At 41.2% G+C, this 12,273-nt stretch overlaps 1 protein-coding gene across 7 annotated transcripts in view; it reads left to right on the top strand.

Moving 5' to 3' along the window:
• Positions 1 to 12,273, top strand: part of LOC126922527 (probable nuclear hormone receptor HR38) — a 55,089-nt gene that overhangs the window by 31,452 nt on the left and 11,364 nt on the right. For 5 of the 7 annotated variants that reach the window (XM_050735192.1, XM_050735193.1, XM_050735189.1 and 2 more), the window contains exons 3-9: positions 1,253 to 1,494; positions 1,754 to 2,263; positions 2,767 to 3,097; positions 3,293 to 3,601; positions 4,294 to 4,528; positions 4,986 to 11,419; positions 11,506 to 11,790. In XM_050735192.1, the coding sequence (XP_050591149.1) occupies positions 1,253 to 1,494; positions 1,754 to 2,263; positions 2,767 to 3,097; positions 3,293 to 3,601; positions 4,294 to 4,528; positions 4,986 to 5,242 (1,884 nt within the window). In that variant the 3' untranslated portion in view covers positions 5,243 to 11,419; positions 11,506 to 11,790. Of the gene's footprint in view, positions 1 to 1,252; positions 1,495 to 1,753; positions 2,264 to 2,766; positions 3,098 to 3,292; positions 3,602 to 4,293; positions 4,529 to 4,985; positions 11,420 to 11,505; positions 11,791 to 12,273 lie in introns of those variants that run through there. The other 2 variants (XM_050735190.1, XM_050735188.1) reach the window with 2 other exon arrangements.

Below are 12,273 nucleotides of genomic sequence, written 5' to 3'. Positions count from 1 at the left end.
CCTTCTCTTATGTTCATTTTCCGTCTTGGAAAGTCTTTTCGTTGAAAACGTCTGTCCGCGGGATCGTCACGCGTAATTAAACGGCTGACAACACTTGGTCTAGCTGTACCACGAAATTAGTAATCCTACGTAGAGAAGTTACACGCAGCCACGCTTTCATGGTGTCGTAATTGCTCGTAGGAAGTTTCGTAAGGAAGAATGGGGGGTTGAACGGCTTCGAGAGGCCGTTTAGAAGGCCGTAGCCAGGGTTATGGTAGGCTGACAATTCGATCGTCGGCTCTCGAGGGAGCGATGAACGAAATGTCAGCTCAGAAGCGGAACCAACCCGGCAAATTGAATATCCACACCCCATCCTACCTCCATCGTACTGATATCCTCCAATAGTTACCTGGCCAGACGTTCGTCCGCGTCCTTGTTGCGTCCATGTTGTCTTCGACTCGATTTTCATTTCCCTTCTTGGAGAAATAAACGTTGCTTTAATTATTATATGTTTCACGCTGATATTTTTATTTATGCGGTATCGACGCGACAGTCGACCTTAATATCTTTAAGTAAAATGTCAGCCGATATTTATAGTAATATTCGTATTAAAGATCGTTTATAATAATATAGGGAAAGAGATTATAAATCGAGACATCGGTGTTCGTAACGGACAAGATAGTATTGGACATGGATTATTAGAGTCACGTGGACCAAGTACGGATTTTATACGGGTATGGCAAGTTTGAATTAGAAAGAAGAGATTCGTCCGATTCGATTAAACGTAGGAATCTCCGCGTGACTGTTTGAGTTACAGACAACACGCGATACGAGAGCCCACTTCGCTCTTCTCCGACATCCTCACTGCGCACCTCAACTGTACATCGATGTCTCGACACGGCTCGCAATTGTGGTCGAACAATGTTACCGCCTTGCAGTCGAGTACTTCGATTTGCCGCTCGCACGGCTCTTCCGACGTTGTCCGACATTGTAGAAACAATAGAAAAAGTGTACCAGTACCACGGAATTGAATTATCAAGGATCGACAGATATTTCGTGGTCCAATTAACCGTTGTTTGATGTTCTTTATCCACCGAAACAATATTAAAATATTATCAAATCTTTTTGCCAAACGTAAAAAAGATTTTGTTCGAGTTTGGTGCAGCTTTGAAAACTTTAAATAGTTGAATAGTTGTCGATTTTACAAAAGTTGAATGAAATCTCAGTTCGCGATTGAAAATGATCTAACCGAGGTTCAATGCGTTTTTTCTAGAGTCCTTTCGGATGTAGCACTCTGGCGGATTTACTGAGTGCCTCGTACACGGATCCAGCGGATGCAGGAAGTCTACCGGAGGAGCTGGACCCATTTCCAGAACTGCAGCTGGGTAATCCGCAAGGAGTACCCACGGCTGACGAGTCTGCCCAAGCACAACAAACGGTACATCATCAACAAGCACCACAACCGCCCCCATCAGCAGCTCCTCTTCCCGAGGACGTGCAACCAGACTCCCTTAGGTACCGCTCGTTGTTTTCAATCTGCATTTCACCTTTCACAGATAGAATCTTAGATTTGACCGATAGGTAAAAGATAAATCATAGTTGGCATTCTGTCATTACTTTTACGATTCTGCGAATCAGCTTGTTCTACGCGATTGCACGTTTCATTGTGTGATTTAACGATCATCATCGGTAGCATGAAGAAAGATCGTAGCTGGCATTTCGTTCGGACGAGTCGACCGGTCCACTGACATTTAATTCTGATCTGTCTGAGCAGCAGTTCTACACCCCTGCCAAGTTTCCAAGAAACCTACACGGCTCAACGGTACACCAGACAGGAACTGCAGGTTCTCGGCATCAAGATGGACGAGGCAGAATGTTACGATAACTCGGTGTATCCATGCGCCACCGGACATTATCCCACCGAATTTTCGCCCACATTGCCCTACCACGACCACAGGCAACAACATCTTCATCATCACCATCAACAACAACAGTCAGCACTTCCTCCGCAACAACAACATCATCATAATCACCAAGGTTATTTCGCGACAGAAACGGCCCCAACTCCGACCACCGCTGTTCCTCCCCCATCGAATCATCGACAGGACTCGCCATATGGTGCAGCGGTCAGTGTACCCATGGTGTATGGTCCATCACCGACCATAACTGGCGGTGCCACACCGGTTGCACCAACGGACAATTACCCTACCGTCGACAATGTCGTCGTAGGGACGCCTCGTCCACGGAGGGCGTCTCTACCCACGCAGAGGTCAGAGTCTGCGAGGTAATGAATCGTAGCCGACTTTCATTATACGGGGGAATATTGATTTCAATGTTAATGTGTACTGTTGAAAACAATTAGAGAATCTCTATTATGAGTGGATCTATTGTTAATCAAGTGAAGAAGTTTTATAGAGTTCGTACAAATTGACATGTTGTTCGTGTGATACTGCCGTAAATGTAAACTTTAACATAAGATGCTGGGAATGGATATAACATAAAAAGAAGTTTTTTAATTATTTGGAGCAGTGTAGTTGTTAGATATGCTTTCTTTTTTGAACAATTTTATATAAGCTCTTGAACCATTTGTAATGAATCAATTATCGAATAAACGACTATACAATTTCATTTTCTTTTTTAACATTAAAATATGGCATTTATCCGGGAAGACTAACGCGTCTATCCGAGATGAATTTCCTTCCCGACTTTGTTCGTTCGATGAAAAAGGAACTTTATGTAATCTTTTGGAGTTCTGAGATTTTAAAGAAACGTGTCTTTCATTGACAGCAGTAGCAGTACAGAATCCCCGAAAGCACGCGGCGGAAGCGGGGGCACTGGAAATTCTGTGAGTTCTCCATCACCTGGAAGCACAACTAGCAACGAACGAGCACCGCCGAGTCCCAGTCAATTGTGCGCTGTTTGTGGTGACACGGCAGCGTGTCAACACTATGGTGTGCGTACCTGTGAGGGCTGCAAAGGGTTCTTCAAGAGGACCGTGCAGAAAGGCTCAAAATACGTGTGTTTAGCAGAGAAAGCTTGCCCCGTTGACAAACGCCGACGGAATCGTTGCCAATTTTGTCGCTTCCAGAAATGCTTGATGGTCGGTATGGTGAAAGAGGTAAGTGGTAACATTCGAATTCATTTACCAATTCTTAAGAACAAATTACTCGCCATGAAAGATATACAAATACTACTTATAAAATTATTAAAACAAGATAACAAAGTAAAAAATATTGGCATACCTTGAAAACATTATTTTTCGAAAGAATATTGAGAATTCGGAAGGATATAACGAAAGTTATTCGTTTAATAGGTTGTAAGGACGGATTCCTTGAGGGGTCGTCGAGGTAGACTACCGTCGAAGCCAAAATCGCCACAAGAATCGCCACCGAGTTCTCCAGTTTCCTTGATTACAGCTCTGGTTCGTGCACATTTGGACACAACACCCGATCAAGCGACATTAGACTATTCGCAGTATCGACAATCGAGTCCTGGCGATCCGCCTATCACAGAGGCCGAAAAGACTCAGCAATTTTACAATCTTCTCACTACGTCCATCGACGTGATTCGAACTTTTGCCGATAAGATTCCTGGTTTCACGGATTTAGTACGGGAAGATCAGGTAATGTAAATATTCTCATTAATAATTCTTATTAATCTTTTCGTCAGCCTTGGATGATATGCTCGTGCAACCATATGCGAGTCGCGATATATTGTTTATTACGTATCGACGAGCAATATCTGTAAGGGAAGCTTTCATTAAAGAAATCGATAGCTTGTACATTTTCTAAAAGGTCAATCCTGACGAGCCTACGACATGTCTAATCGACGGTCTGATTGGTCGGTTATCTAGTTGCTAGCCTCGAGCCACCGATGAAAATAACATTCTCTCGTAACAAAGTTGCTTTTTTAACAATTTGTAACTCGCCTTCCACGATTCACGTATACCTTGCATACATATCGATGGAAACGATATAGCGAGATCGTAAAATCGATCAGGCGTTAAAGTTTACATGTTTAAAGACCGAAACATGTAAATGTAAATTTTAGGATTAATAAGAAGTTCGAGCCTTGTTCAGGCCCCTACGACGTCAACTCAGAACTAGTTCTTTCTTTCAAGTAGATAAATCAACGATGAAGAATTCTCTGTCAATCTTGGTTACCAGTGACGTACGGTCCTGAGTACGGCTAGATCAATCGGTATCGCCGTTTAACTTTTTAATTTACGATCTCGTTATATCACTTTCATCGACTGTACGTATTATAAGCATAATTTGGTTGTCTAACACTTTTCGTTATTGCTACTCTTCGTAGGAGTTACTTTTCCAGTCAGCCAGTCTGGAACTCTTTGTTCTTCGGTTGGCGTACCGTACAAAACCAGAAGACACCAAGCTGACATTTTGCAACGGTGTGGTTTTGGCATTGGAACAATGTCAACGTAGCTTTGGCGATTGGCTCCACAGTATCCTCGAGTTCAGCAAAGCTCTTCATATTCTCGACGTAGACACTAGTGCTTTCGCCTGTCTGTGTGCTCTCACCCTCGTTACTGGTAAGTTTCATCGAAGTTCTTGTTTTTTTTTTATTCGAAAGAATATCATAAGTATGAACGTTGCTTTTCTATTCTGATTTACCCTCGATTCCTCTCTCGTCTATTTGACGACTCTCCATTAGGCGCGATCGTCTGGTAGATAAATTATTTATCGATCAACCTGTTAGTTATTGATGCGACGACGAAAAGAAACCGCCATCGTTCGTGTCTATTGCACGCGATACGTCGACGCGATTTTCCTCGCGAGTTGCATGTGCGTGCTCCTTTTCGGTCAATTCAGCGACGTCGTAGAATTACGATTGCACGCAACATCGGCTTCCCTTCCCGTTTAAATTGTCTAGCGAATCTGGAAATCTAGCAATTTTCGTTACAAACCGGTTCATCCCTATGTCCATCGAGTGATTGAAATTGGATCGATTGATAAAAAACGCGTATGTTTCTCTGCTTAAAATTACAGCAAGGTACGGCCTGAAGGAACCTCATCGCATGGAGCAGCTGCAGTCGAAAATAATCTCGTCCCTTCGCGATCATGTCACCTATAACGCCGAGGCGCAGAGGAAAGCGCACTATCTATCCCGTTTGTTAGGTAAACTACCGGAACTGAGGAGTCTGTCAGTGCAAGGGCTCCAGCGTATCTTTTACCTGAAACTGGAAGATCTGGTCCCGGCGCCACCAATGATCGAGACGATGTTTGTCGGTAGTCTACCGTTCTAATCACCTTCTCGAGCCAAGCCTAAGGCTTTATCTTCGCGTAGAACAATTTACTCTTGAGATCTTGTGCGGTTGCGTACCTACTCGATTAAGTTTCCTTAGTTCTTATACGTATACGTAGGTTTTACTATCTTCTTGCGTGTACCCTCACATGGTTTTCACACGAGTGTTGACGCATGAATCGTCGTATACCACGGCAGTCAGCTCGATGAATACTGTCGAGACTGTTTGTCTCGAGGCTGACTCGTCGTTTAGATGTTTTAGCGAATAGATGCGTGCATGCGATCGAGTATCGTGCAAGTGTACATTGGAGTGAATGCACGCGCGAATGGACGAGCCGGAAGACGTGGTTTGTCGCTAAATTTAAGACAAAGTTCCCTGTGCGTGTATGGATGAGAGACGGGTGGATGAGCGGGGCGCATGTCTTCGTGATGTGTCAGCGGGCAGACGCGAGTGCTCGACCTGACAACTGTTACTATTGTTACTACTATTATTACTGCTATAACTATTTTAACACTGTACGATGTAACAACTATTCTTGCTATCGAAAGTATCGAGAACCATGTAACGAAGGTGAACTCGGTTTCTTGGCGGATTATCGGGGCCCACGGAGAAATGACAGTGAAACAAACGGTAGATTTCCCCTTTCGTAAGAGGATCTAGCGTTTTACTATGCGTTTATAGGTGACGAAAAGAGCAGTGGCATCCGGAAGATTAATCACGGAGTGTTTTATCAATTGATAATTCTAAATGCTACGCTATTTCTCGCAAACATGCACAAATGAAACGAAAAAAAGAAAAAAAAAAAAAAAAGAAAGGAAAGGTATACAGTACTCGTTACACACATCTTATACGTACACATACACATGAATTTTTATCACTTTTCTACCTACTTTATACATGTATAAGTCGCTACGTCAACGAACAAAGTCGCTACGTTTCTTTCATTGCTCATGCTGCATCGATTGCCCCCGACGATCCGCCCAATCGGGACGAATATCTCTTCTTTTGGTAAACAAAAATGTACTTATTACTCGTCGAGGAGAAAGAAGAGAGAACGCATTGACGATTCGCAACATATCAGAGCAACGACGGAAGAGCGGAGACAAGTAGATTATCACAGATTATGTTAGTAATTAATATTCCTCCATCTACCTTTTGTCCCACTTCTAAATGAATTTCGCTCTTCCGTGTTGATAGTTTAAGTGTACGTAGATCGTGACTGTGATCACACTCGAACGTCGCGATGATGCTAAAATGAATTATTGGTAGAAAATCCTTGTTTCCTTGTTTCCTGATTCCCTGTGCTCGTATTCATGCGAAACTCGCGTCCTTTGGCTTACTAGCTTCATCGATCCGAGGCTAATCGGTGCTCTGTCATCCCCTCCTGACCCTCGATCGCATGGAATTTAGTATCATTGAAAACGTGTGAGTGTCTTCCAAGTCACGTGGTCGAGATCCGCTCGGCTCAAAATAATTACCACTATTCTTGCGTTAATGTGATTTTAGACAGCTAAGGGAGAAGAAGAATGAAACAGGACCCGAACGTAGCCGATCGGCTGCACGATCCATCTGGACGAGCACAAGAGGAACTGAATATACGCGCATAGCGTCATTTCGATCGCGACCGATCAGCAATGAACAGTGGCTTCGTTACGGGTCCGGCATAAAGTTACCTATTACGTTATGACATTTATTTTTAATCAAACTAACGTAGACAGTCCTATTTATACGTATACCGCGCCGCTACTACTACTTATACTATTACTTGCTACTTATTAATTACTATTACTTAACTACTACTTACCGCTAATGTTACGATTTTATGGCGTTACTGTCGCTACTACCGCTGTTACCATCCGCTACCTTCTTACCACCACCTTGTGTTACCATAACTTGCTAAATGCGTAAGAAACATCGTCGACGTTAAGCACTCTTCGCCGCTGCAATATATCACCAGGATAAAAAAAACGTCTCCTTTGCATGTAAAAGAAATAATCAACCCTAGACTGGATTGCATTGACGCACGATCCAAAGAAGCTGTAGGGGACCCATGATGAATTTCATGGAAGATTAAAATATCAAGGAATCGTTGATGGTTAAGTTGGCGTAATATTTCCAGCATGGCCCGTTGAAAATGGCCATCTTAATTGTTCGGCAACAATACTTTCCTCTTTTGTGTGTATGTTACTTGTCAACGTAAAAGTACAATCCAGTAAACCGATCCAACCGATACAGCGTTTAAATCGCAACATTAATCTTAGTACACCTAATTTCAGAAAGACACGGTCCGCGTGGCGATCGCCATGTGGTTCTTCTAACTTAACGAGAAGCAGGAAAACACGTTAACGATACATATATGTGCACAATAGGTATAAAATAATTACGTGTGTATACGTTACTCTCTACTCGCTGTGTGTATCCGCAAATGTTCCACGCTTTATAAGGAAACAGAGAGGATTCGAGTTCGACCACGAGCTGAATCGTCTCGATTCACTTTCATTGATTTCTGCGCAATCGTAGTTCTTTTTATAAAAGTCGAATTTCATCATTTCCCACTCTTTCTTTCGTCTTATATATATTATTTCTCGATTCGTTTTTTATTCGGTACTATTTCTTGTGCAAGAGTTATCGATTGCTAGCCATATAAGAGCTTCCGTTTAGCGGCCTTTCGTTACGGAAGAGTACACGGAGAAAGCAGTAATTAACGTCGAGCTTCATTAAACGGTGCTCGAGCAGACGTAATTCAATTTTCAAGCCTGCACTCGCGATTAAGTTGTGAGTGTCAACAACAACAACGCTTTTCTCTGTGCAAACGAGCTTCATTGGCATTGGCCGCGTGTGTGGAAACGTTTGCGGATGGATACGATCGCAGGTGTTCGGTGAAACGAGAACAACATATGCCCGGCAAGAAAGCAAGGTACAAGTATCCGAAAAGGGGACACGTCACTTTGAGTTCTCTTTTCGAATGAAAATTAGGATAACGCCGTGGAAACGAACGGTTTCGTTTATTACCTAATTCGTCATATCTTCGACCGACCACTATGTAATAATGAATTTTCAATTAAGCGTAATGCTCTCTTTCTAGCAGCACGTATTAATATTTGATCCCCGTTTTCGGATTATATGACACAAGAACAAAATCCGTACGTTTCCATCGTGTATGTATAGAGCGCATCGAGTCCAGAAGAGATTTAGAGGCTGATGGAATTCGTCAAATTAAACGGTGCTATTAGGCTAATTGTGATTAACGAGCGCTTAACGAATTCGAGAGTTCTTAAGTTTCTTGCCTCGCTCATATAATAGAGGGGAAGAATATTTTTGTTCCTATTACTTAAGAAAATTAAAGGAAGCATCGCGACCAGTTTCTAATCCCCTATTGGAGTAGAAACAATTTAACTCGTGATTGACGTGCTCCGATTACGATTCCACCAAATCTTTCCTGGACTCAACGCTGATTAGCGTTGTATTATTTTCTACGATGCTACGATATGTAAATTGCGCGTGCACCTTTCCCGATTTAGCGGAAAGGATTACAAGAAAAAGAGATAAAGAAAAAGTTTTAAAATCTTATATAAAACGAAAAAAAAAAAGAAACGAAGCGAGGAGGGATATAAGAATGAAATAAATTAAAGCGGAGAACAAGGGATCTCGGATCGTTCGAACGTAGAAATATCTCGAATGAAAAACGAGATCATCTCAAGTATTGTTGTTACCGATTAATTGTCATCGCTGTAAAATGAACAAAGGCCAATTCCATTAGGTGTACTTTATCCTCTTCCCTCGATGTAACAATAAATGTTCAATCAACGGATGATTTAATTTTTTTTTTTTTATTGAGCTTGTCGTTCTTTTTCTTTGATAAAATAAAATTGAATGTTGCAATGTGGTACGTCCGACCTTCCATGTGGAAATCACAGCGTTTGTAAGGAGTTCGAAATCGAAATTCGTTCCCTTTCCGTCCAAAATATGAGATAGAACTTTTCCATGTTTGTTATCGTGCGTTGTATCGTTTTCTGTCCCGGATCAAGTTTTATGAAGTCATACGAAAAAGAAGAATAGAAAAAAAGAAACAAAAAGAAATAAAACGCGGCAAACTCTCGTTTTCGTACGGACGTTTCTACAACGATCGATCTGTACTCTGCCGTACGAATATCTGCGGATACACCCATATACACTACATGCACAAATACAAAGTACACATCGGAAGTGGTAGACGTTGCACCGAAAGCAAACAAACAAATTTAAACACGTTGAATGTATCCGCGTGATATGTTGGTCGAAATCTCTGTCGGTCATCGAGCACGTTGGAAGGATTAAAGTAAGAAAAAAAAAAAAAAAAAAACAAAGAACGAGAAGGGGTAACAAGCAGAAGGGGAAGGAAATAAAAAAGAAGGAAAAAGAAAAAGGAGGTAAAGAATAATATAATGTCGATCGATAATGTCGATATGTAAAATCGATATGTATTGACGGCCGTACAATTGAAAAGGAGGTGCGAATTATTGAAATCGATCGATAATTCGCCGATTATTTAATCAAGTACAATTTGTGTTCTCCTTGCAATTTGTTCACAACGACAATAAAAGGAATTGCAAGGGAAGTTTCCCGACCACCGGCCTTTTCACCCCTACGACCGTCGATATTTAGCAACACGTTAACATCGTTCTACTAAAAATTTGTAAAGTATTCTAATTAAAGATGTTTTACCTGATTCGCTGTAATTCTGTGCCGAGTCACACATACACACAGTCCCTCTCTCTCGCTTGGTTAATTATTATATATATATATATAATATAATATAATATAAAATGATATAATATATAATTATTATATATATATACTTATAAATATATAAATATAATGAAGTAATATAAATATAAATAAATATATATATATTATATATACTTTCGATATGCAAACGAGAAAGCAATTTAAAGGCATGATGTGAGAATACAAAAACACATATATTGCGACCATTATATTTTATAAATAAAAGAAAAATTGATATGTGATATAGATGGTAAGGCACGCGGACGATGCGTTGCGATGCATTACGAAAGCAAATGTATTCTGTATATCGTTTCATTAAATCTATGAAAATAACCGGCGTCCTTTCTTCTTTCGTGTCAGTATCCCGACGTGTCTACGACAACAGTGTAATTCTTTACTAGTTTCACAAACAATGAAACAGATTGTTTTATCGACCAGTCTCGGGGAGACGCGTTCGCGAGGAAGCGCGTCAACGGAAGTCGTAAATTCCCGTTACGATTAGAATAATCGACGCCACGAACGGATCGATCCCCTATTTCGATTAGGATAATAGAGGTAGTTTAATGAGTATAATGCTTGATTAACAGTTCAAAGATAGTATATATTTCCAACAATTTTGTAAAGAAGATAGCTACGCTGATGCGTAAGGTATAAGTTAAGTATGTGAATGATTGACGGGTGTAAACCCGGTAAAGAAATATTGCTGAGTTAAAGTAGTGAACCCAGTGCAGAAATGATGACTAGTCTGTAGTCGTAAATCGAATCTAGAGATGTCGACTGATCTGTAGTTGTAGATCAAGTGCAAATATGTTGACTGATTCATGTTCCCCCATTTTTTACCTGATAAAGCAATTATCACAAAGAACCTTTTGACTCATCGATGTTTTATGGCACTTAAGGGTCTCAACGGTAAATCAAGAACCCTTGTTTTATGAGTTTCTTAGGATTATTGCGACTCGCTTAATTATATGTACACAGATAATGGTCGCCTTGACCGTAGTGAGTCCCCGGTCGTAAACAGTATTAATAGCAGAAAAGGCTTTGTTGCTCTTTGAGATAACATATATTCTAAAACTTCTTTTAAAAATAGTTTTGTCATATTTTAGGATTATAAAGATACCATAAGATAGGCAATATTCGAAAGTGTAAGAAACACAAATGTAATTTATGACAATTTACAACTTTAAGTGCACGATTTCAAAATTAACCGGCATAACGGCTGTGTCGAGCGCGCATGCGCTACAGTCCTAGCAGATGGCGTAGATGGCGCCTACGTCTCTATGTGCGCGTGCGCGAAGGAAATTTTGTACAGCGCACAAAGAAAATAGTCCGTGCTTGAAGAGACACGACGATCTGTTGGAGAAACGTGACGCTCGTGACAGTAGCTTTGCAACGTTTACGAAATTCACGGTAAGGGTCTGACGGAAGTACAAGGTATACATTCGGTATATTATTGTGTCGAGTTAATGATCAGAAGGTTCGTCTGCGTGTACTAGGCGCGAGAATATCAAAGGCCGCAGATATTACTACGCCGCACGTTGTGGAAGGAAGCAGAAATCGAGTACTGGCAGGAAGTGGGTAGAAGGGGGTACGTCGTTGAGCTAGTTGATTCGGTGGTGGCTACATGTGGCTGTCTGCCGGTAGCGACAACGAGACATTTCCTATCGAGGCATAAAAAATTACGTTTTCTGATAATCGATAGACGAAAGAAGCTGAAATCATGCAAATGGATCCAACGACAGTACAGCTTATCCAGGTTCTAGAGAGAACCGTCTCCTCGAGTAAGTCATTTTGATTAATCAGTACTTCAGATTATTGGCGACATCTTAGAATTAAGATTAATTTTTCTCAGTTATTTTATTGCTCTTAATGTTGCTATCGTTGTTATTTTATGAACGACATAAATACTTCGTTTTTGTCTCCTTATCGTTTTGGCAAGCTTGCCCGGAAAAGTAAAGTCCTACCGCGTGCGCGTCCTTTTTATACTCCTTCCGGTGTATTCATGGAGTACTTAGTACCAACGTTAATTGATGGTTCCTTTGATTCATTTGGAATAGTTTGGCGTCGATATGTTAACGTTTAATCGGGATCTGTCGTTTATACGAAAATACGTCGCATTGTATTCCGTTTGGCTGTTGCTAGGGGCTTTGTTCACGACCGAAAAAGTATTGTCCCATGTGACGGTTACTCGTATTGCACGTCCCCGTTGTCGGTTGGCACGGCGAAGAGTGCATCTTGCTTTTCTAACCTCTATCGTTACTTCA

The sequence above is a fragment of the Bombus affinis genome, chromosome 12, assembly GCF_024516045.1.
Source record: "Bombus affinis isolate iyBomAffi1 chromosome 12, iyBomAffi1.2, whole genome shotgun sequence".
Classification (NCBI taxonomy): Eukaryota; Metazoa; Arthropoda; class Insecta; order Hymenoptera; family Apidae; genus Bombus; species Bombus affinis.
This window is presented reverse-complemented; position numbering and strand designations above follow the sequence as displayed.